The following is a 24,697-nucleotide window of genomic DNA, read 5'->3' on the forward strand; positions in this document are numbered from 1 at the left end:
TTAACAGGGGGTTGGAGTTTAAGAGCCGTGGGGTTATGCCGCACGGACCTTGGTGAGACCACATTTGGAATATTGTGTGCAGTTCTGGTCAGCTCACTATAAGAAGGATGTGGAAGCGCTGGAAAGAGTGCAGAGGAAATTTACCAGGATGCTGCCTGGTTTGGAGGGTAGGTCTTATGAGGAAAGGTTGAGGGAGGTGGGGCTGTTCTCTCTGGAGCGGAAGAGGCTGAGGGGGAGACTTAATAGAGGTGTATAAAATGATGAAGGGGATAGATAGAGTGAACATTCAAAGACTATTTCCTCGGGTGGATGGAGCTATTACAAGGGGGCATAACTATAGGGTTCGTGGTGGGAGATACAGGAAGGATATCAGAGGTAGGTTCTTTACGCAGAGAGTGGTTGGGGTGTGGAATGGACTGCCTGCAGTGATAGTGGAGTCAGACACTTTAGGAACATTTAAGTGGTTATTAGATAGGCACATGGAGCACACCAGGATGATAGGGAGTGGGATAGCTTGATCTTGGTTTCGGATAAAGCTCGGCACAACATCGTGGGCCCAAAGGCCTGTTCTGTGCTGTACTGTTCTATATGTTCACACACAGGGTGGGTGAAAGGCCTCTCCCCAGTGTGAACTCGCCAATGGCTCAGTCGCTTGGATGATGTTCGAAACCTCCTTGTGCAGCGAGAGCAGCAGAACGGTCTCTCCCCAGTGTGAATGCACTGGTGGATCTTCAGGTCGGCAAAGTTTCTGAAGCAACTCCCACAATCAGAGCATTTAAATGTTTTCTCATTGGTGGGGAGTGCACTGGTGTCTCAGCAGATTGGATAACTGAGTGAATCCCTTCAGAGTAGGGGAATGGCCTCTCTCCTGTGTGAATGCGCTGGTGTATCAGCAGGGTTGATGAGTCATTGAGTCCCTTCCTACACTCAGAACAAGTGAACGGCCTCTCCCCAGTGTGAACTTGTTGGTATATCAGCAGAATGGAGGAATTACTGAATCTCGTCCCACACTCAAGAGCAGGTGAATGGCCTCTCCCCAGTGTGAACTCGCTGGTGTTGCTGCAGAGTGGATGAATCAATGAATCCCTTCCCACACACAGAGCAGGTGAGTGGCCTCTCCCCAGTGTGAACTCGCTGGTGTTGCTGCAGAGTGGATGAATCAATGAATCCCTTCCCACACACAGAGCAGATGGACGCCTCTTTCTGCTGTGCCTGGGTCGATGGGTTTCCAGTTCACAGGGGGCATGGAATCCTTTCCTACAATCCCCACATTTCCACCATATCGTCAGGGTATGGACGGCCTTGTAACTCTCCAGGTTTGACGATTTGGTTCCCTGGATTTAGTTCTCCAACCTTCCCCTTTAAGGGAATATACCCTGACATTGCCCGCAATAGATTTTCCTTAAAGGTGGCCCATTGTTCAGCCATCAGCTTTTCTGCCAACATTTGATTCCAACTCACTCGACTCAGATCCATTCTTATCCCATCGAAGGTGAGGCTTTCCCTCGATTAATGATCCCCGTTCTGGATCGTTCCTTGTCCTTTTCCATGGCCAACCTGAACCTTATGATACAATGGTCACTCTCCCCTCAATGCTCTCCCACTGATATTTGATCCACTTGGGCCAACTCATTCCCCAGAACCAGGTCCAGCAGTGCCTGCCCTCTCATTGGAGCAGAAACACACTGCTGCAGAAAATTATCTTCAACACCTTCCAGAGACTCATGTCCCTCTTGTCCCTTTGCACTATTTGGTTTTGTAATTGGTCTGTTCAATGTTAGCTGGGCAATGATTGGGTTAAATCAGTCTCCATAGACTTTGTGATGTAAAAAAGTATAAGAAGGGACTCCCCGAGCACAGAGATTTGTCGAGGTTTTACATATTGCATTGACTGGTGCCATGGCATCTGGGGCAGAGCAGGGAGCATTTCCGTGGAGATGCTGCTTCTACCCAGAGTGTAATGGTAATGCTGCTGCACTTTGATACGACTGCTCAGACATTAGACTGTGTCAGCTCTTATTGATACTGAATAAAATCTAACCACTGTCACCAATAAGGGTTATCACTGGCAATCATTTCACAGTTTGGGAAAAGGGGAGAAAGGGCTAATTGACTCCCTGAACCCCATTTTCTAACATCGCTGTGTCAAAAATAAAGTCTCATCTCCCCCTCTGGCTCTTTTGCCAATTACCTTAGAGGAACTCACTTTCTGTTAAAGAGCCTGCCAATGAGCCCAGTCCCGGATGTGATTAACAGCAGCAATAACAGCAGAATTCAACCCCTGTGATCACTTGTGAACTCGTTGGTGTGTCTGCAGGTGGGATGACTGAGTGAACCCGTTCCCACATACGGTGCAGGTGAATGGCCTCTCCCCGGTATGAACTCGCTGGTGTCTCTGCAGATTGGTTAACTGAGTGAATCCCTTTCCACAGGCAGAGCAAGTGAATTGTTTCTCCCCAGTGTGAACTCGCTGGTGTACCCGCAGATAGGATGACATTCTAAATCTCTTTGAGCAGTGAGAGCAACTGAACGGTCTCTCCTCAGTGTGAATGCGCTGGTGGGACATCAGAACCTGAGAGCTTTTGAAGTCGCTCCCACATTCAGAGCATTTATAGGGTCTCTCATTGCTGTGAGTGACTCTGTGTCTGCGCATGCTGGATAACCAAGTGAATCCTTCCCCACACACAAGACAATTGAACGGCCTCTCCCCGGAATGTACTCGCTGGTGTATCCGCAGGCTGGATAAGTCAGTGAATCCCTTCCCACACACAGGACAGGTAAATGGTCTCTCCGCAGTGTGAATTTGCTGGTGTGTCTGCAGATGACATAACTGAGTAAATCCGGTGCCACAATCAGAACAGGTGAATGGTCTCTTCCCTGTGTGAATTCGTTGGTGTGTTTGCAGGTTGGATGAATCATAGAATCCCTTCCCACACACACAGCAGGTGAACGGTCTCTCCCCAGTGTGACTGCATCGATGAATTTCCAGCTCAGATGGGAACCTGAATCCCTTCCCACAGTCCCCACATTTCCACGGTTTCTCTATGGTTCGGGTGTCCTTGTGACTCTCCAGGTTAAACAATCAGTTAAATCTCACACAGAACACGGGTACAGTCTCTCCCCACTGTGAATGCCGCAATGTTTTTTTCAGACTGTGTCACTGGTTAAAGCTCTTTCCACAGTCAGTGCACTGGAACACTCTCACTCAGGTGTGTGCGTGAGACTTGGTAAATTCCCAGTCACGCTGATGTTTAAAATCTCCAGAAGCAAAAAGAACAGAGAAATATTTCTCCTTCTAGGTACAAAGGCTGATGATGTTCAGGACATGATGAATTGAATGACTCTGTCAGATATTGATGTGACATTTGCTTTGAGATTACTGTCTGTAAATCCTCACCTTCTGATATTCTGTAAAAGGAATTTATTAAAGTCATCACTGTCAATACAAGATAGAAATTCAGAACAGACAATTCTACTTTCTGTGGAACATTCTTTCCTCCCTCATTTCCCAAAAGCTGTGAATCTCCACACACTCTCCCTCCATTCTCACTCTTGTTGTATCTAATATTCACCCTCCCAATTCTCCTGAAGGTGCTGATTGAGGCTGATTGACAGATCCATGCTCACTGCTTCCTGTCCCGGCCACAGAGAGCTGAAAATCTCCATGCTGGCTGCCAGACAGATAAATGTCTACATTACTGGAGTAAAAATGTGTGGAATGTACAGACTGAATTCACTTCCTTTCCCTTCAGTTACTGCAAGTCCCCAATGTTCCCCAGAATGAGAAAATAAATTGAAAGGGGGAGAAAATAAATTGAAAGGGGGAGAAAATAAAGTGTTTTACTCACAGATATTAGAGACAGCAGGAAGATTTTGTCTGACTGCATCTCCATGTTCATTCACAAAACGCCCGCGCTCTGATTGACTGGAGGACCAGAGTCCTTCCGGTCCTCCAACTCTTTCCATTGGTCAACACTTCAGCATGAAGGTCAGGAGGTGAGCTCTCTTTGCACATGCGCAGCTTCCCCTCTCCTCTGGACATGCGCAGTCCAATGTGGCCCGCCCGCGTGGTGGATAGAGTGGTTTCTCCATCGTGGGCGATTATGGGAGCTGCGGCCGCCATTGCTCATCCGGAGCCCAGTCTCTAAACTCCTGGGACTGTGATGGAAAGTGGGAGTGGGGGGCGCAGTGACCCCACCCTGACACAAAGTACATGTGGGGAGTCACTGGATTGGATTGGGATGTCCCCTTTACAAAACAGTTTGTTAACTTCAGGTGGAAAGATTTAGACACTTGGGTGATATTGGGGAAGGCAGCAGGTGAGTGTGAAACTGATCCCGAGAGTCAGCACCTTCAGGGGAGGAGAACTGGGGAAAAAGAAGGTGGAGGATAGTGTTACAATCAATCATAAGAACATAAGAACATAAGAAATAGGAGCAGGAGTAGGCCATCTAGCCCCTCGAGCCTGCCCCGCCATTCAATAAGGTCATGGCTGATCTGACGTGGATCAGTACCACTTACCCGCCTGATCCCCATAACCCTTAATTCCCTTACCGATCAGGAATCCATCCATCCGCGCTTTAAACATATTCAGCGAGGTAGCCTCCACCACCTCAGTGGGCAGAGAATCGTATCAATAGGCCTGCATGAGTTTCCTCCAGGTGCTCCAGTTTCCTCCCACAGTCTGAAAGACATGCTGATTAGGTGCATTGACCCGAACAGGCGCCGGATGGTGGCAATTAGGGGAATTTCACAGTAACTTCATTGCAGTGTTAATGTAAGCCTTACTTGTGACTTATAAATAAACTTTACTTTAGGAAGGAGGAAGTCTGTGGGGACAGAGATTTATAGTTTGAGATGAAGAAGGATTTTGTGTGACATGTATTTACCCCATTAATTCCCCCAACCCATACACTAAGAGGCAATTTGCCATGGCCAATCCACCTAACCTGCACATCTTGGGAGTGTGGGATGAAATTGGAGCACTCTGAGCAACCTCATGCAGACACAGGGAGAACGTGCAAACTCCACACAGAGAGCTGTGGCACAGTGGTTAGCACTGCTACCTCAGAGTGCCAGGGATCCGGTTCAATTCCAGTCTTGGGTGACTGTGTGGAGTTTGCACGTTCTCTCTGTAGCTGCATGGGTTTCCTCTGGGTGCTCAGGTTTCCTCCCACAGTCCGAAAGACATGCTGCTTAGCTGCATTGGCCGTGCTAAATTCTCCTTCAGTGCACCTGAACAGGCGCCAAGCGTGACGACTAGGGGATTTTCACAGTAACTTCATTGCAGTGTTAATGTAAGCTTCCTTGTAACACCTGAGGCCAGAATTGAACTCGGGTCCCTGGCACTGCTGATCACTGTGCCACTTTGCTGCCTGTGTTTTGAGAAATCATATTAAAATCTGGAACTCAGATGGGGATATGGATTGGTGTTGAGTGGGAAGGTCTGGATCAATGCATTACTCCAGAGAGCCAGGAATCAGATTTACAGAATGGATCCCTGTAATAGCAGCAATCCCATTGCTATATGTTGGTCAGACTGAGGAAAGTATTTAAACTGGACACCATAGGGGTGTTAAAAGATAACGTACTCATGGAATTTATGAACTATCTGAAAGAATATTGAGAGCAAAGAAATCAATCTGGAAAATTGTAGTCACTTCACGTTGTTCCAGGAGAGGTGGGATTAGGTTGTGTAGATGTCTGGTTTTACACAGCACACAGTCAGCCTGTGGTTTCACCCTGGATGAAGAATCTCTGAATTGTACCATTCAAATCACTCAATGGGTTTATCAGGGGCCAGAATGTCTGCTCAGAAAGAGGAAGGTTGGTGTGAAACCAATGAGAAGTAACACAGACACTCACAGACACCCTCACACACACACTCACAGACACCCTCACACACACTCACAGACACCCTCACACACACACTCACAGACACCCTCACACACACACACTCACAGACACCCTCACACACACACACAGACTCTCAGATGCCTCAAAATATCTCCTGTCACCTTATTGTTCTTAGTTTTTTTGAAATAAATCCTGAATGAGTTACACAAATACTTGTTGAGCTTCCCCTGAAAGACATCGATACTGTTCATTTCACTCCCTGTGGTCATGATTTCCATATTCTCACCATTCTTTGGGTGGAGAAATTTATCTTGGATTTCCTATTGGGTTTCTTGGCGACTGTCTTGTATTGATGGTCTCCAGTTTTGCCCTTCTGCACAAGAGGAAACATTATTTCAAAACCTTTTATAATTTTGAAGCCCTCTATTAGGTTCCCCCTCAGCCTTAATTTTTCAAGAAAGCGTGAGCGTGTCAATCCTTTCCTGATAGATAACCAAACACACAGTTTAAAAATCATTTATGGGATGTGGACATCGCGAGCTTGGCCAGCATTTATTGCTAACCTCTGATTGACCTTGAGAAGGTGGTGGTGAGCTGCTTTCTACGTTTCTGATATCATCATTAAAAATCATCTCTGTACGCTTCTCCAGTGCAGAGATATCTTTTTTATAACACGGTGACCAGAATAGCATGCAGTGGTCGGTAAGATTCTTGATCAGGGAGTCACAGGTTATCCAAAAGTGGTTTGAGCTTATCCATGGTTTTAAATTAGAATATTAAGAAGCAACAATTTAAAAATGATACATTGTAAACGGGGGGAAAAAACAGAAGACCCATGGCAGGTGACTGGCTGGGGTCTCAGCACTGATCCTGCATTACCCCAATAATCACTGCCTGCCAGTTGGAAAAAGACCTGTTTAATCTTACTCTATTTCCTGTCTGCCAACAAGTTTTCAATCTCAATACATTCGCCCCAATCCCATGTGCTTCAATTTTTATGAAGAAGTTGCTGTGTTGGTGGACGAGGGGAATCGGTTTCACATTTTCTATCTCAGGGCATAATCATCAACAACTTGTATTTACACAGAGTGTTGTGGGGCTGGAGGAGGTTACCGAGATACTGAGGATCTTTTTAAAAATTCATTTTTACTGGATATAGGCGTCACTGGCTGGGCCAGCATTTCTTTCCCATCTCTAACTGCCTCCATTTCAGAAGGCATTTGAGAGTCAACCACATTGCTGTGGGTCTGGAGTCACATGTAGGCCAGACCAGGTAAGGACAGCAGGGTTCCTTTCTTAAAGGACATGACTGAACCAGAGTGGTTTTGACGACGATCAACAATGGTTAAGGTTTGTCATTAGACTTTTAATTGAAGATTTTAATTGAATTCAAATTTCACCATTGCCTGTGGTGGGATTTGAACCTGGGTCCCCAGAGCCTTACCCTGAGTCCAGTGATAATTCCACTGTGCCGCTGCCTCCCCTATTCATCCAATTGTTATTGTTTATCTCAGGGTGCAGAAACAACAGAATCCAACGTTGCCGATCACACATGAAGTCGTCTATGTTTCAGCAGGCTGTAATACTGAGTAAATCCCTTCCCACACATGGAGCAGTTGAACGGTTTTGCCCCAGTGTGAACTCGCTGGTGTCTCTGCAGGCTGGATACCTGAGTGTATCCCTTCCCACACACAGAGCAGGTGAACGGTCTCTCCCCGGTGTGAACTCGCTGGTGTCTCTGCAGACGGGATGGATCAGTGAATCCCTTCCCACACAGGGAGCCGGTGAACGGTTCTGTCGCAGTGTGAACTCGCTGGTGTCTCTGCAGGCTGGATACCTGAGTGTATCCCTTCCCACACACAGAGCAGGTGAACGGTCTCTCCCCGGTGTGAACTCGCTGGTGTCTCTGCAGGCAGGATGAATCAATGAATCCCTTCCCACACACAGAGCAGGTGAACGGCCTCTCCCCTGTGTGAATGTATTGGTGTCTCAGCAGGCCAGACGACTGAGTGAATCTCTTGCCACAAATGGAGCAGGAGAACGGCTTCTCCCCTGTGTGAGTGCGGCGGTGTGTCCGGAGGCTGGATGACTCCGTGAAAGCCTTCCCACACTTGGAGCAGATGAACGCCCTCTCCCCGGTGTGAACAGGCCGATGTCTCAGCAGGTGTTGTAAAGAAGCAAATGCTTTCCCGCACACAGGGCAAGCGTAAGGCCTCTCCCCTGTGTGAACACGCTCGTGTATCACAAGCTGGGATGAACGAGGAAACCTCTTCCCACACATGGAGCAGAGGAATGGCCTCTTCCCAGTGTGAACTCGCCGGTGCCTCAGAAGATAGTAAGACCGAGTGAATTCCTTCCCACACACCGAGCAGGTGAACAGCTTCTCCCCAGTGTGAACTTGCTGGTGTGTCAGCTGGTCAGTTGATTGAACTTCTTCCTTTCTACACATTGAGGAGGTGAATGGTTTCCCTCCAGTGTGAATACTCTTGTGTGTCAAAAGGCGTGAAAATCGAGTGAATCTCTTCCCACACAGGGAGCAGAGGAAAGGCCTCTCCCCAGTGTGAACTCGCTTGTGTGTCAGAAGATGAGATGAATGAGCGAATCTCTTCCCACAAACAGAACAGGGGTACGGCTTCTCCCCAGTGTGAGTGCCCTGGTGTCTCAGCAGACTAATCCTTCTTTTGAAGGTCTTCTCACATTTAAAGCATTTAAAATGTCTCTTCTGAAAATGAACCAGTTGGTGAACGGTGCAGTGGGAGGACTGAGTGAATCTCTTCCCACACTGGGAGCAGCTGAATGGCCTGTCCTTGGTGTGAACTTGTTGGTGCTCAGTGAGATGCACTGAGTCGCTGAACGACTCCCCACAGTGAGAGCAGCTGAACGGTCTCTCGTGTGTGTGAAGGAGCTGGTGCTCTGCAAGGCGGGAGGACTGGCTGAACCTCTTCCCGCAGTGGGAGCAGCTGAACGGTCTCTTGTCAGTGTGAAGGAGCTGGTGTTGGGCCTGTTCCTCAGAGGTCTCGACACTGTCCCCAGAATCAGAGCTTTGAAGAGGCTTCTCATCAATGTGATCGAGTTGGTGAGCCAGCAGGTTGGACGAACACATGAATTTCTTCCCACACATGGAGCAGGTGAATGAACTCTCACTATTGCGAGCTCGCTGTCGTGTCAGCATGTTTTCCAGCTGTATCAATCCCTCCCCACAGGAGGAGCAGATGAACGGATTCTCACCAGCTTCCTGCTGAGATGGTCAATTAAATCCCTTCAGATGCACAAATTTTCAGATCCCGATGAACCGATTGACTCTGTCAGACGTGAGATTCGATCATCCAGACTGCAGATCCTTCTCTTCAATTTCCTGCAAAATCAGTTTACAAAGAATTACATGGATGGCACAGTGGTTAGTACTCCTGCCTCACAGCACCAGGGACCTGGGTTCGATTGTGGCCTTGGTTACCTGTCTGTATGGAGTTTGCACATTCTCCTCATGTCTGTGTGGGTTTCCTCCGGGTGCTCCGGTTCCCTCCCACTCTCCAAAGATGTTCAGGTTAGGTGGTTGCCCCTTTCTGTCCCAAGATATGTAAGTTAGGGAGATTAGCGGGGTAAATATGTGGGGTTACGGGAATAGCCTGGGTGGGGTGGTCTGAAAGGCCTCGTTCTGCACTGTAGAGATTCTATGAATACATGAGATACACAAAACACAAACAGACCAGTCTAATTTTTAAATTCATTTTTAACGGGGTGTGGGCGTCACCAACTGGGACAGCATTTATTGCCCATCCCCAACTGCCCTCCATTTCACAGGGCATTTGAGAGTCAACCACATTGCTGTGGGTTACATGTAGGCCAGACCAGTTAAGGACGGCAGATTTCCATCCTTAAAGGACATCAGTGAACCAGATGGGTTTTTACGACAATCAACAATGGTTTCATGGTCATCATCAGACTTTTAATTGAATTTAAATTTCACCATCTGCTGTGATGGGATTCGAACCTCGGTCCCCAGAACATTATCCTGGGTCTCTGGGTTGCTAGTCCAGTGATAGTTCCACTGTGCCACTGCCTCCGCCGCCACCCCACCCCTGCGCTGATCTGTACTGGAATTTCTAATCCACACAAATCTCCTCTCATTCTGCTCACCTCAACTCAGCTTTTCAGCTCAACTTTTTAATTCTTTTTCTCTCATGTTCTCATCTGGTTTCCTTTTTAAAGCATCTAAAGTATTTGTCTCAACCACTTCCAGTCGCAGTGAGTTCCATATTCTAACAAGAAATAAATATCTCCTCCTGTTTGATTTATTCGTCTCTGTTGTCTGTTCATGGTTCCCAGTATTGGAAACACCAACAAGTGGAAACATTCCATTCCCATCTACCTACTTATCCCATTCAGAAAGCCCATATCAGAAGAGACAACATTTTTCTCTTGGTTTGAGCTTATTGTGTGTAAATCCTCCCTTTCTAACCCCCTGTTTAAGAAAAAGTATCCAAAATCCATCACGATAGAAAATCGCAATATTGTCTCAGGTACAAGTAATTCAGAAAACTATTATTTATTGTGAGGGGAATTGAGTAAAAGCAGGGAAGTTATGTTTCAGTTGCATAGGGCATTGGTTAGACATATCTGGAGCAGTGTGTACATTATTGGTTTCCTTATTTCAGGAAAAATATGAGTGCATATTATTCCTTAACTGCTTTACGAGAAGCAGTTCATAGAAGGTTTAGTAGATTAATACCTGGAATAGGTGGATTGTCTGATGAGGAGCAGTGAGACAGTCTCTGCTTGAGTTTAGCTTCTGCTCGACTTCAAAAGAGTAAGAGGCAACTTAATTTAAACCTTCAAGATTCTGAAAACTCTTGACAGGATGGATATGGAGAGAAGGGTTAAAGCAAATTACTGCGGATGCTGGAATCTGAAACCAAAAGAGAAAATGCTGGAAAATCTCAGCAGGTCTGGTAGCATCTGTGGGGGAGAGAAAAGAGCTGAAGCTTCGAGTCCAGATGACCTTTCGTCAAAGCATAAAAAAGGCATAGAAAGTGGGAGATGTTTACACTGTGAGGGGATGAAAGATGGGTCCAAGCCACAGGAACCAGGGGAAAGGATGCTAATGGCAGTCCATAGAGAGTATAGAAGTGTGAATGGCCAAACAGCAGAGAAGCTGAAGAAGTTTTGATGGATGTTTGGGGGGGGGGGGGGGGGGTGGATTGGAGGGAGGAAAAATTGAGAAAAAAGGGGAAAGGCGAAGCAAAGGGGGAGAAAAGGTGCTGCCTGACCTGCTGAGATTTTCCAGCATTTTCTGTTTTGGATCTGGAGAGGATGTTTACTCTCAGGGGAGAATCGAGGGAGTCGCTGTTTTAAAAAACAGCATTGCCCATTGAAAACAGAGATGAGATGTTTTTCTCTCAGAGGGTCATGAATCTTTGGATTCACGTTCTTCAAAAGTGGAAGTAGAGCCTGATTTCAATTAGATAAATCTCTTGGGGTGACAGGGATCAGCGTATTGAATTTGATAATCAGCCATGACAATGAATGGCGGAGCACGCTCGAAGGGCCAAACGGCCGACTCCCAGCTTTTATTTTCTATGTATGTTTCTATGTAAGAAGTCTCACAGCACCAGGTTAAAGTCCAACAGGTTTATTTTGTATTTGCTACCAAATAAGCCTGTTGGACTTTAACCTGGTGTTGTGAGACTTCTTACTGTGTTCACCCCAGTCCAACGCCGGCATCTCCACATCATGTTTCTATGTAAACATGAGGAGCCTGGGGCTGAAGTGTAACCAAAAGCTGTGTAACCGCTTTCGGTAACTATACAGAGTTTGCAACTCTCACACTGAATATGTACATGGCCCATGGACTCATCGAGGCTGCAAACAGCAGCTGCAGCCTGAGGGTGGGTGAAGCTGTTTAGAAACCTGTTGTTCATTGTGCAATAGGACCGGGAGCGAGGACCTGGAGGGGAAGCAGAAACATGAAGCCCCGCCCACTCACTGTTGCGTCACCAAGACACTGCGCATGCGCTCTCCTCCCTGCTGAATCAAGATGGCGGCCGTTAACCTGAGCCTCGTCTCGGGAAAAAGACCGGAAGCTGCAAACACAGACCGACGGGCTCATTTTCGAGATTTGAGGCCTTGACCAGGTATTTAGGAACCCTCTACGTCCATCCGCCGGTTCCATTGCTCCCTCTATGTTTCCGCATCCTTACCGCCTGCTGATGAGACAGAGGAACTTCTCTCCGATTGCTATCACCCACACTGCGTGCGGCAAACGCCGTTGCTTACTGCGCATGCTCCGGACTGTAACATAACTGCGCATGCGAACCTCTTCCCGTGCGTTTATGGGGACACCTCAGCCCCGCCCCTCATTCACTCCGATTGGTTGGAGGACCAGCTTCTCTTCCTCGGTCCTCCAGCCCCGCCCCCTCTTCCTATTGGTCCGAAGCGGCCGTCAATCAGTCCCCGGGGCATTGTGATGTGGAGCATGCGCAGTGTCATTGCTGTCCTTGGCGCTTGTTTGTCCCGGAGAAGCGGAGTCAGCGTTAGGCGGTGGCTGGGAGGATTTGGAAACACTTTGTGGATCTGCAAACCCTTCAGAATCATTGTCAGCTCCCTGGTTTGCAGCTGCGGGGCTTCTCCCTCCCTCCCTCCCGGGAACAGGCCCAGGTTAACGGCCCCATCCTGGCTCAGCCACCGTCTTTTACCAGGACCTCCTCACTGTCTGGAACACGGTCGCCTCGCGACGCAGCTCTCCCTCGTCAGGAGTAGCGGCTCTCGTGCGAGAGCCGCTGCTCAGGAATCCACTCCTCCAGCCGTATAACTTCAGGTGGCTGGCGGAGAGGAGGGTTGTGGACGCCGGGGTGACCAGAATCGGGGACGTGCTCGATGGCGGAGGGGCGGGCTGGATGAGTCCCCGCGTGCTGGCTGAGCACGCGGGGACATCCGTCCGGCACGCGACCAAAGCCATCCTCGACCTTAGGACGGTCGTGCTCGGCCCCGAAACTGCACGCAATGTCGAGGCGGCGCAGGCGTGCGGTGGGATCCCGCCCGAGCGTTCCCCTGTTCGGGCGGAATTCCACATTGGCCCAAAACCTCAGCCCCCCTCCCTGGGTGAGGTGCCCCACAGCCTGAGCCGCCTCGCGGAAATGTCCTCCGTGCCTTTTTCTACCGCGCGGAGGCGTTTCCTGTGCGGGCTGCTGCTGCACACCTTCCACGACCACCGCCTCGCCTGTCGCCCGGATACACCTTGGCGGGCCTTGTTGCCGCCGGGCGGCGGAGGTCCCCGCTGGAGGTCTCTCTACGGAGGGATCTCCCCCAATTACGTCGGGGACCTGGGGTGGAGGGTGATGCATGCAGCAGTTCCGCACAACCGTAGGATTCACTGGTTCACGGGCTCCGAAGACTGCCCCTTCTGTGGCCTTGTGGAGTCCGTGGACCATGTCTATGTTTTGTGTCTTAGGCTGCACTCCCTTTTTGTTTTCCTGAAGAACCTTTTATTGATGTTTTGTTTGCACTTCAGTCCCACGCTCCTGATCTACGGACACCCGGTGCGGAGAGGGGAGGGTCGGAATGGCGACCTCCTCGTGAACCTGCTCCTGGGCCTGGTGAAACGCGCCATTTACCGGTCCAGGCAGCGGGCGATCGAGGGGGCCGTCCATCCTGACTGTCTGCCCCTCTACCGCGGCTACGTTCGCGGCCGGGTGTCCCTGGAGAGGGAGCATGTGGTGCCCACGGGCGCGGTTGACGCCTTCCGTGCCCGTTGGGCACCGCAGGGGTTGGGGTGCATTATTGACCCTAATAATCACATTTTAATTTGATGTTTTTCAGTTTCCTTTGTACTTTGATTTCTGTTCAGACTGTTCCCCCTCCTTTTGGGGAGCTGCCCCTTTTACTTTGTCCTGATTTAACTTGAGTTTGTTTATTTGTTTTGACCTAAAAGAGGCCAACATCTGTGAGTAAAACACTTTCTTTTCTCCCCTTTCCATTTCTTTTCTCATTCTGGGGGAAATTGGGGACTTGCAGCAACTGAAGGGAAAGGAAGTGAATCCAGGGAGGCTGCAGACTCTGGAAAGGTTGGCCCAGGTCTCTCTCTCTCTTAAAGACATTGATATAGAAACATAGAAGATAGGAGCAGGAGGAGGCCATTTGGCCCTTCGAGCCTGCTCCGCCATTCATTACAATCATGGCTGATCATCCAACTCAATAGCCTAATCCTGCTTTTTCCCCATAACCTGTGATCCCATTCGCTCCAAGTGCTTTATCCAGCCGCCTCTTGAATACATTCAATGTTTTGGCACCAACTACTTCCTGTGGTAATAAATTCCACAGGGTCAATACTCTTTGGGTGAAGAAATGTCTCCTCACCTCCGTCCTAAATGGTCTGCCCTGAATCCTCAGACTGTGACCCCCAGTTCTGGACTCCATCGCGAATATCCTCCCTGCATCTATCCTGTCTCGACCTGTTAGAATTTTATCAGTCTCTTTGAGATTCCCCCTCATTCATCTGAACTCCAACGAAAACAATTCTAACCTAGTCAATCTCTCCTCCTACATAGAACATAGAACAGTACAGCACAGAACAGGCCCTTCGGCCCACGATGTTGTGCCGAGCTTTATCTGAAACCAAGATCAAGCTATCCCACCCCCTATCATCCTGGTGTGCTCCATGTGCCTATCCAATAACCGCTTAAATGTTCCTAAAGTGTCTGACTCCACTATCACTGCAGGCACTCCATTCCACACCCCAACCACTCTCTGCGTAAAGAACCTACCTCTGATATCCTTCCTATATCTCCCACCATGAACCCAAAGTTATGCCCCCTTGTAATAGCTCCATCCACCCGAGGAAATAGTCTTTGAATGTTCACTCTATCTATCCCCTTCATCATTTTATAAACCTCTATTAAGTCTCCCCGCAGCCTCCTCCGCTCCAGAGAGAACAGCCCTCGCTCCCTCAACCTTTCCTCATAAGACCTACCCTCCAAACCAGGCAGCATCCTGGTAAATCTCCTCTGCACTCTTTCCAGTGCTTCCACATCATTGTGACCAGAACTGCACACAATATTCCAAATGTGGTCTCACCAAGGTCCTGTACAGTTGCAGCATAACCCCACGGCTCCTAAACTCCAACCCCCTGTTAATAAAAGCCAACACACCATAGGCCTTCTTCACAGCTCTATCCACTTGAGTGGCAACCTTTAGAGATCTGTGGATATGGACCCCAAGATCTCTCTGTTCCTCCACAGTCTTCAGAACCCTACCTTTGACCCTGTAATCCACATTTAAATTAGTCCTACCAAAATGAATCACCTCACATTTATCAGGGTTGAACTCCATTTGCCATTTTTCAGCCCAGCTTTACATCCTATCTATATCTCTTTGCAGCCTACAACAGCCCTCCACCTCATCCACTCCTCCACCAATCTTGGTGTCATCAGCAAATTTACTGATCCATCCTTCAGCCCCCTCCTCTAAGTCATTAATAAAAATCACAAAGGGCAGAGAACCAAGGACTGATCCCTGTGGCACTCCGCTAGCAACCTGCCTCCAGTCCGAAAATTTTCCATCCACCACCACCCTCTGCCTTCTATCAGACAGCCAGTTATCTATCCAATTGGCCAACTTTCCCTCTATCCCACACCTCCTTACTTTCATCATAAGCCGACCATGGGGGACCTTATCAAACGCCTTACTAAAATCCATGTTTCTGACATCAACTGCCCTACCTTCATCAACGCACTTAGTTACCTCCTCAAAAAATTCAATCAAATTTGTGAGGCACGACTTGCCCTTCACGAATCCGTGCTGACTATCCCGGATTAATCCGCATCTTTCTAAATGGTCGTAAATCCCATCCCTAAGGACCTTTTACATCAATTTACCAACCACCGAAGTAAGACTAACCGGTCTATAATTACCAGGGTCATTTCTATTCCCTTTCTTAAACAGAGGAACAACATTCGCCACTCTCCAGTCCTCTGGCACCATCCCCTTGGACAGTGAGGACCCAAAGATCAAAGCCAAAGGCTCTGCAATCTCATCCCTTGCTTCCCAAAGAATCCTAGAATATATTTCATCAGGCCCAGGGGACTTATCGACCTTCAGTTTATTCAAAACTGCCAGTACATCCTCCCTCCGAACAACTATTTCCTCCAGCCTATTAGCCTGTAACACCTTTTCTTCCTCAAAAACATGGCCCCTCTCCTTGGTGAACACTGAAGAAAAGTATTCATTCATCACCTCGCCTATCTCTACTGACTCCATACACAAGTTCCCACTACTGTCCTTGACCGGCCCTAACCTCACCCTGGTCATTCTTTTATTCCTCACATAAGAGTAAAAAGCCTTGGGGTTTTCCTTGATCCGACCCGCCAAGGACTTCTCATGTCCCCTCCTAGCTCTCCTCAGCCCCTTTTTCAGCTCATTCCTTGCTAACTTGTAACCCTCAATCAAGCCATCTGAACCTTGTTTCCTCATCCCTACATAAGCTTCCCTCTTCCTTTTCACATTCCACCTCTTTTGTGAACCATGGTTCCCTCACTCGGCCATTTCCTCCCTGCCCGACAGGGACATACCTATCAAGGACACCCAGTATTTGTTCCTTGAAAAAGTCCCACTTTTCATTAGTGCCTTTCCTTGACAGTTTCTGTTCCCATCTTATGTCCTCTAATTCTTGCCTAATCGCATCATAATTACCTCTCCCCCACTTGTAAATCTTGCCCTGCCGTACGGCCCTATCCCTCTCCATTGCAATAACAAAAGACACCAAATTGTGGTCACTATCTCCGAAGTGCTCTCCCACAACCAAATCTAACACTTGGCCCAGTTCATTTCCCAGTACCAAATCCAATGTGGCCCCACCTCTTGTCGGCCTATCCACATATTGTGTCAGGAAACCCTCCTGCACACACTGCACAAAAACTGCCCCATCCGAACTATTTGACCTACAAAGGTTCCAATCCAAAGGTTCCACATCAGTCCCGCGATTCCCTGAATCAGCCTGGTAAACATCCTTTGCTCCCTCAGCTTGACACATTTATTTGTCTGTCGAAAAGGATGGTCTTTTTCCTCATGTTCACATTAAAGGGCAGCTTTCCCCAGGAGATGGCTGACATTTAAGGAGACAGTAAAGTAATATAGGACAGAGATATGTCTAGTGTTATTATATGGTACCCAGATTAGATATATTATTTATGTTTCTGTAATAAAATACATTTATTATTATTTCTTGCATTGTAATATAATGCTGTAGCGATGTTGTACACTTCCAGTCATAAAGTCATTACAGCACAGAAGGAATCCATTCGGTAACTCGATTCCATGCTGACTCTCTGTATAACATTCCAGTCATGATGTGGAGATGCCGGCGTTGGACTGGGGTAAACACAGTAAGAAGTTTAACAACACCAGGTTAAAGTCCAACAGGTTTATTTGGTAGCAAAAGCCACACAAGCTTTCGAGGCTCTAAGCCCCTTCTTCAGGTGAGTGGGAATTCTGTTCACAAACAGAACTTATAAAGACACAGACTCAATTTACATGAATAATGGTTGGAATGCGAATACTTACAACTAATCCAGTCTTTAAGAAACAAAACAATGGGAGTGGAGAGAGCATCAAGACAGGCTAAAAAGATGTGTATTGTCTCCAGACATGGGAGGTTTTCAGGAGAGGATGGCACCTGTACAAGAGGGAGGGGTCACAACTAAGTTGGAAGGGCACAAATATCCTGGCTGGGAGCTTTGCTAATGCAGTTCGGGGGGGTTTAAACTAGTATGGCAGGGGGGTGGGGATCAAACTATTAGGTCTATAAGTGTGGTGGCTGGGGACGAGCTTGGGGCTGGGACAAGGCTGGCAAAGAAGAGGAGCACTCTGGGGGAGGACGACCTCACTGAGCCTGGGGGTCTGGAGTGCTTATACTTCAATGCAAGGAGCGTAGCAGGTAAAACAGACGAACTTGGGGCCTTAATGCGCACGAGGAATTTGGATGTGGTTGCATTCCAGTCCCATTCCCACCCTATATCCCCATTCTCCTGAAAGTTTATTTCCTTCAAGTGCCCATCCAGTTTCATTTTTATATAGAATCCTGCCCTGAATTTCTATCCTGTACTGACACTGATGACTTTTGTAACCTCATTTTACAGGATATTGAAAGAGGAATCACAGCCCGAAATCTCAAACGTCACGTCAGATCTGACAGGGTCATATTCCTTGGGAGCTGAATATCATCGGACTTTGAATCCAGAAGGAGAAATGGTTGTCCGGTCTGTCGATTTGAAAAGATTTCAAACATCAGTGTGACTGGAAAAGCACCAACACACTGCCACACTCGAGTGAGAGTGTTCCAGTGCACTGACTAAAGAGCTTTAACCAGTCACACAGCCTGAATAAATATCACACCATTCACAGCAGGGAGAGACGGTACTCGTGTTCTGTGCGTGGACAAGGCTTCAACTGATTGGCCACCCATGAGAGAGGAAAGGACACCTGCACCATGGAGAAACCATGGAAATGTGCGGATTGTGGAAAGAGATACAGAGTCCCATCAGAGCTGGAAGCTCATCGGCGCAGCCACACTGGGGAGAGGCCGTTCACCTGCTCTCAGTGTGGGAAGTGATTCACTCAGTTATCCAACCTGCGGACACACCAGCGAGTTCACACTGGGGAGAGACCGTTCACCTGCTCTCAGTGTGGGAAGGGTTTCAGTCGATTATCCAGCCTGCAGATGCACCTGCGTGTTCACACTGGGGAGAGACCGTTCACCTGCTCTCAGTGTGGGGAGGGATTCACTCGGTTATCCACCCTGCAGACACACCAGCGAGTTCACACTGGGGAGAGGCCGTTCACCTGCCCTCAGTGTGGGAAGGGGTTCAGTCAATTATCTAACCTGCAGACGCACCAGCGAGTTCACACTGGGGAGAGACCGTTCACCTGCTCTCAGTGTGAGAAGGGGTTCAGTCAATTATCCAGCCTGCGGACACACCAGCGAGTTCACACTGGGGAGAGGCCGTTCACCTGCTCTCAGTGTGGGAAGGGATTCAGAGTTTCATCCCACCTGCTGAGACACCAACAAGTTCACGAGTGATTCCAGGGGTTGGATTCTGCTGTTATTGTTTCTGCTCTCAATTACATCCAGGACTGCATTTTATTCATTCTCACAGTTGGTCAATGGGGAGGGTCAGAGGGTTTCTTTCTGCTGGACTGGCCGGTCTCATGGCTTTGCCTACAGTGGGCTGATGCTCTGTGCGTCTTGTTGCGAATACTTGGTTTCAGATTTCACAGGGATCACAGAGTGGCAGGGTGTGAGGAAGTTCAGAGATATTTAGTCAGCATTTCTGTTTGAAACGCCCCAAATGCCCATCCAATTTCCTTTGTAATTGTTTATTGTCTCCACTTCCTCCACCCTCGTAGGCAGCGAGTTCCAGGTCATTACCATTCGCTGCATCAAAATATTCTTCCTCACATCCCCCCTTCCTCTCTGACCCAAAACCATAAATCTGTGACCCCCCTCATCCTTGTCCCATCAGCTAATGGGAACAGCTTTTCTTTGTCCACCTTATCTAAACCTGTCAGAATTTTGTCCACCTCTATCAAATCTCACCTCAACCTCCTTTGCTCCAAGGGGAACAACCCCAGCCTGACATTGACAATAAAGAACAAACCAACAGAATATGTTAATACCTGAAATCAAATGGGAATGTTTAATTTCTGTTTTAAAGATATTGTGAATATATTGTCCTGGACAATAAAGGAATTGGAATAACTCACCTTGGGTGTGGTTGAATGGAATATATCAATCTGGTATCCACCGACAGTCTCCCTCCCTAACAGCACTGTGGGTGTACTTACACCTCAGGCATTGTAGCAGTTCAAGAAGGCAGTGTTGGGGTTGACCATGGCCGAGGCAGCTCCATACAGCCACATATTCTGTTATAATTGAAGGACTGCAGATTGAATGTAAGGCATTGTGGGACTGGACTATCTTGACCACATTCCTGTGACTGCTCAGTTTCTGCAATCACGGACCATTAAAGCTGCTTAGCAGGGCCCCAACAGAGGACCTGGTGAGAATATTTACTCAGAATGAGTTAGAATTAAACTTATTCCAGGACCGGCTGGTGTTCAGCAGCTGAGATTCCTGAATCTGTAAAAAGGGGGTCTGACCAATCAACAAACAGTACTAGGTAGTTGGTTAAGAAGTTAAAAAGCGTTCTGAACCATTGCTTAACCTATCGTCAATTTGTGATAAGAACTGTGAGGGACTTGTGACCCGATATTTGGTGAAGTGACGGTATACTCCAAGTAGCACTGGACTCAAAACCAGATCTCTGAGAGTAGATTCTAACAGTTATAATCCTACCCAAGCATGGCCAGTGAAAAATCAAAGCTTGAGTGGGGACCAGACAGGTCTCTTACCTGTCATTTGGAAACTAAGAACAAGAAGCTTACAGATAAAATGATTAGAGAATAGAGCCAACGTTTCGATTCTGGATGACACTTTGTAAGAAGCTCATCCAGACTCAAAACATTGGCTCTATTCTCTCTCCAAAGATGCTGCCAGACCTGCTGAGATCTTCCAGCCGCTCTATTCTCTCTCCACAGATGCTGTCAGACCTGTTGAGACTTTCCATCATTTTCTGTTTTTGTTTCAGATTCCAGCATCCGCAATATTTCACTTTTATGATAAAATGATTAGTTCTGATTGGAATCCCCACGACCCTCCCGCAAAACAGAGGGAGTGGTGGTAAAGGGAGAAAAAGGATAAGGATGATAAAGTCTGGGTTCTGATTCTCCGAGCCCATGTAGAATTAACAAAATGAGTGAACCAGTTTATAAAGAACAGAAGTTACCCATCCCTAACAAAAACTGATCAAATTAAAATAATTAGGTTGAGGAGTATAACAAAAAAAGATGACGTTTAAAAAAGTTTGTTTTGTTGTTACTGAACTGTATTGTCATTTTGTTGTTACCACACTGTATTCACCTCAATGCTTGTGGAATCTGTGCAGCGAGCAGGAATTGTTTAAACTAAGAGTTTCTTCTTTCATTTTGATCAGCGAGAGGACATTATATTCTGTGAAATCTGCCTCAAGAATAAGGCTGATTGTTCAGTCTGAGTGTGAAAGAAAGATACAGGGGGCGATCTTACCGGCTCGACTCGCCGCTCGATTAGACCGGTGAGCCAGGAAGATAGCGTGCGAGACTAAAGGATTGCTATCTTCCCGGCCTGTGTTTTGCCGGCTTCATTCCCAGAAAGGGAGTGAAGGCTATTTGCATAGAGTTGCCTACATTACAATGTGATTGGTGGGTTCAGCATGGCTGCTTCCCCCCCTCGCTGGCGAGACGTCACATCGCCGAGAATCACTACTGGTCTTCACCAGCAGGGACCAGGTGCTTGGGCCACACTGGGTGTGTTGTGTGGGGGGGCTGTGTGTGTGGGATCGGAGGCCATTGAAGCCACCATGGTGGTCAGGGGCAGTGCCCATTGAGCAACGCCACATTCAGTACCCTCCTGGCAACCTGGCAGTGCCCAGTTGAGCACCATAAGTGTACCATGGGCAGTGCCAAGGGGATGGGTGGGGGTGGGGCTTAGTGGAGGGGTATTTATAATGACTGGGGGCTTATGCAAGAAGGGTGGACGCCAAGGGGGGAGCTTTGCATGGGGGAGGGTGATCGGTTGGGGGGGGGGTGAATCTCTGCCAAGGGGGATGGATGTGCACGGGGGGGGGTGTTCAGGAATTGGCCACGGAGGGGGCATCATGGTGATTGAATAAGCAGTGACACTTAATTGAGTTACAATTAATGAATCAGTCGTTATAGTAAAAGACTGAGTTTTTATTTGCTGTTAAAATGTAAAAGCTTAATTGCTGTGTATGTAACGAATGTGAAATGAAGATAAATTTTTAAAGTTTATTTATTTGTGTCACAAGTAGGCTCACATTAACACTGCAATGAAGTGACTGTGAAAATCCCCTCGTCACCACACTCCGGCGCCTGTTCGGGTTACACTGAGGGAGAATTTAGCACGGCCAATGCACCCTAACCAGCACATCTTTCAGACTGTGGGAGGAAACCGGAGCACCCGGAGGAACACCACGCAGACACGGGAAGAACATGCAGACACCACATGGACAGTGACCCAAGCTGAGAATCAAAACCAGATCCCTGGCGCTGTGAGGCAGCAATGCTAATCACTGTGCCACTGTGCCGCAGCTGGCGTAGTGTACTGGCGAGAGAGATCTTCAAGCTCTGATTAGCCTCAACATTTGAAATGTGCGAATAAGGGGATTGTATAGAATCAGATAAAGGGATAGCATGAACCAGTTCTCTTGTATTCCTGTCTAAGATAATGAGAGAAAGTGGTGTCAGTAATTGAGGATCCAATTCAATTAATCTGGAGACCAAATTGACCAATTGTCATGTTCCAACAGGCCCAACTCTGACGTGTGGTAACGGTCACTTTGGGGATAAAAGTAGAGGTTCTGAAGGTTTTCCTTGTGAACCAAATTCTGAAGACTCCAAAGGCTGAGTTCCAAGGAAATTCCTGTCAAAGAAGGAGCCAGAGAGGGTTACTCTTCTACAGACTGATCACCCGCATGAAGCTGTGAAAGTCAATGTCTTAAAGTTTATTTATCAGTCACAAAGAAGCTTACATTCACGCTGCAATGAAGTTACTGTGAAATTCCCCGAGTTGCCACACTCTGGCGCCTGTTCAGGTACACTGAATGAGAATTTAGCATGGCCAATCCACCTAACCTGCACATCATTGGGCTGTGGGAGGAAACCGGAGGACACGGAGGAAACCCATGCAGACATGGGGAGAATGTGCAGACTCCACACAGACAGGGACCCAAGCCAGGACGCTGTAAGGCAGCAGTAACCACTATGCCACTGTGTTCAGTTGTTCAGTGAACCTTTTTCATTCAATAAACTTCTTTTTAAATTTACTATCCAGAGAATTCTGCCTTTACCACAAAGAGGTCAGGGAACAGATAAAGAGAAACCATTTGTGTCCAGAACATTGTGAACATCCTTTTACTCTGGTTGTCTTTGATCCTCAAGTCATTTTCTGTTTGTTTTAACCATGTTCTGTTTCATTGATAAACTTTTATCAGTAAAAATATTTGACTGTTCTGGATTTTTCCTGATGAAATTGATGCACTTTAGGGAAAGTGGGTGAGAGGGGTTGGCAGGCTCTTTAACAGAAAGTGAATCCCTCTAAGGTAATTGCCAAAGGAGCCAGAGGGGGAGATGAGATTTTATTTTATTGTTTGACACAGCGAGTTGTTCTGATCTGCCTGAAAGCAGATTCAAGCGAATCTTTCCAAAGGGTAAAGACTTGAAAGGGAAGAATTTGCAGGGCTGTGGGGAAAGAACAGAGTAAGAAGTTTAACAACACCAGGTTAAAGTCCAACAGGTTTATTTGGTAGCAAAAGCACAGAGCAGGAAAGAACAGAGCAGTTGGATGAATCAGAGTCCTTTCAAAGAGATAGCAGGGGCACGATGGGCTGAATGGACTCCTCCCGCAGCCTGTCAATCTCAGCCTCCTGCTTTTGTGCAGGTTTGAAGAGCAGATTTCAGTGCAGCCTCTTCCCTGTATCTGTATTTAAAGAGACAGGTTTCTCTTTAGTTCTGAGTGACTGATATAACAATTGGTTGGAGGCCCATTTCCCACTCAGTCCTCCAACACTTTCCTGTCTCTCCATTAGTGCGACGCCCAGGGCAGTTTCCCAACTGGGGCGCAGGCCCCATTATTCTCAGCTAAATTCAGCCCTCAGCTCCGTCGCCTGGCTGTCATTGACACGAGCAATAGAGAGACAGAAAGGTGCCACAGGCTCAAATGGGAAGTCAAAACGTGTGGCTTTAAATGAACTGTTAGCATCTCTGACGATCAACAATTTTTAAAAATGAATTCTGAACCCAGTAAACAAATTAAAGATTCACATGACAAAACTTCAAGTTTTCTGATGTTTACTCCAACAAACTGGAGGCAACAATGATTAAACACTTTTTTGAAGGGAACATAGTCCTTAAACTGTAAAATTAAACTTTGCCCTTTTACTCTGAACACCATTAAATATCCACTCAATGGATATATTTTACTCTGCCTTGGAATGTTGACACTCTTTCTCCAAAAACCAGCCCAAAGTGATTTTTCACTCCTCAAGGGTTTATTTCCATTGTTTTCCTTTTCCAGTCTGACAACCTTTAATCCCAGAACTGTCCTTCACAGTGATGGTTCTCCTGGACATTTTCCCACTAACACAAGCAAGGCGAATCTTCCAGCCTTGTTTCACAATTCTCAGGAATTTGTGACCAACATTCGACATCGGAGCAGAAATTGGCCATTTGGCCCTTTGAGTCTGCTCCACCGTTTATTTAGATCATGGCTGATCTTTTTGTGTTGCGTTCTCGTGCTATACCTGATACTTTTGATGCCCTTATCGAACAAGAATCAGTATAAAGGCAAAATTCTGCTGTTTTTGGAATCTGAAACAAAAACAGAAAATGCTGGACAATCTCAGCAAGTCTGACAGCATCTGTAGAGAGAATAGAGACAACATTTTGAGTCAGGATTACTCTTTGTCAGAGATGAAGACAAGAAAAATCGGACAAAATATATCCTGTGAGGGTCAAGAATTGGGAAGCAATCGATTAAACCTCCTCTGAACCACTTTCAATGCATTTGTATCATTTCTTAAATAGGAGACAAAACTGCACGTATTCAAGATGCAGTCTCAGCAACGCCCTGTATAACTGAAGCATAATATCTTTACTTCTGCGGTCAATTTCTCTCGTAATAAAAGATTGCATTCCATTTGTAAGAACTTTGATTTATTTGAACTAAGATTTATGG

The 24,697-nt window shown here is 47.3% G+C and overlaps 3 protein-coding genes across 4 annotated transcripts in view; 1 reads left to right on the forward strand and 2 right to left on the reverse strand.

The window, feature by feature from the left end:
* LOC144486072 (uncharacterized) overlaps positions 1–19,009 on the forward strand; it is a 39,640-nt gene extending 20,631 nt beyond the window's left edge. The window contains 1 exon segment of the mRNA XM_078204178.1: positions 18,390–19,009. Within this exon segment, the coding sequence (XP_078060304.1) occupies positions 18,390–18,925 (536 nt within the window). The 3' untranslated portion in view covers positions 18,926–19,009.
* Positions 1–24,697, reverse strand: part of LOC144486078 (uncharacterized) — a 142,004-nt gene that overhangs the window by 87,443 nt on the left and 29,864 nt on the right. The window contains exons 5-7 of the mRNA XM_078204191.1: positions 6,143–6,229; positions 2,412–2,506; positions 617–748 (exon numbers count right to left, since the gene is read on the reverse strand). Of these exons, the coding sequence (XP_078060317.1) occupies positions 617–748; positions 2,412–2,506; positions 6,143–6,229 (314 nt within the window). The remainder of the gene's footprint in view (positions 1–616; positions 749–2,411; positions 2,507–6,142; positions 6,230–24,697) is intronic.
* On the reverse strand, positions 7,204–12,198 carry LOC144486073 (uncharacterized). 2 transcript variants are annotated; one of them, XM_078204181.1, is made up of 3 exons: positions 12,054–12,198; positions 7,603–9,211; positions 7,204–7,517 (listed from the first exon to the last, which is right to left on the reverse strand). In XM_078204181.1, exons 2-3 carry the CDS (start codon positions 9,026–9,028, stop codon positions 7,426–7,428), a joined length of 1,518 nt encoding a protein of 505 aa, XP_078060307.1. In that variant the 5' UTR covers positions 9,029–9,211; positions 12,054–12,198; the 3' UTR covers positions 7,204–7,425. The 2 variants fall into 2 exon arrangements, with proteins under 2 accessions (XP_078060307.1, XP_078060306.1); XM_078204180.1 differs by having other exon boundaries at positions 7,204–9,211; positions 12,054–12,110.

The sequence above is a fragment of the Mustelus asterias genome, unplaced genomic scaffold (genome assembly GCF_964213995.1).
Source record: "Mustelus asterias unplaced genomic scaffold, sMusAst1.hap1.1 HAP1_SCAFFOLD_285, whole genome shotgun sequence".
Classification (NCBI taxonomy): domain Eukaryota; kingdom Metazoa; phylum Chordata; class Chondrichthyes; order Carcharhiniformes; family Triakidae; genus Mustelus; species Mustelus asterias.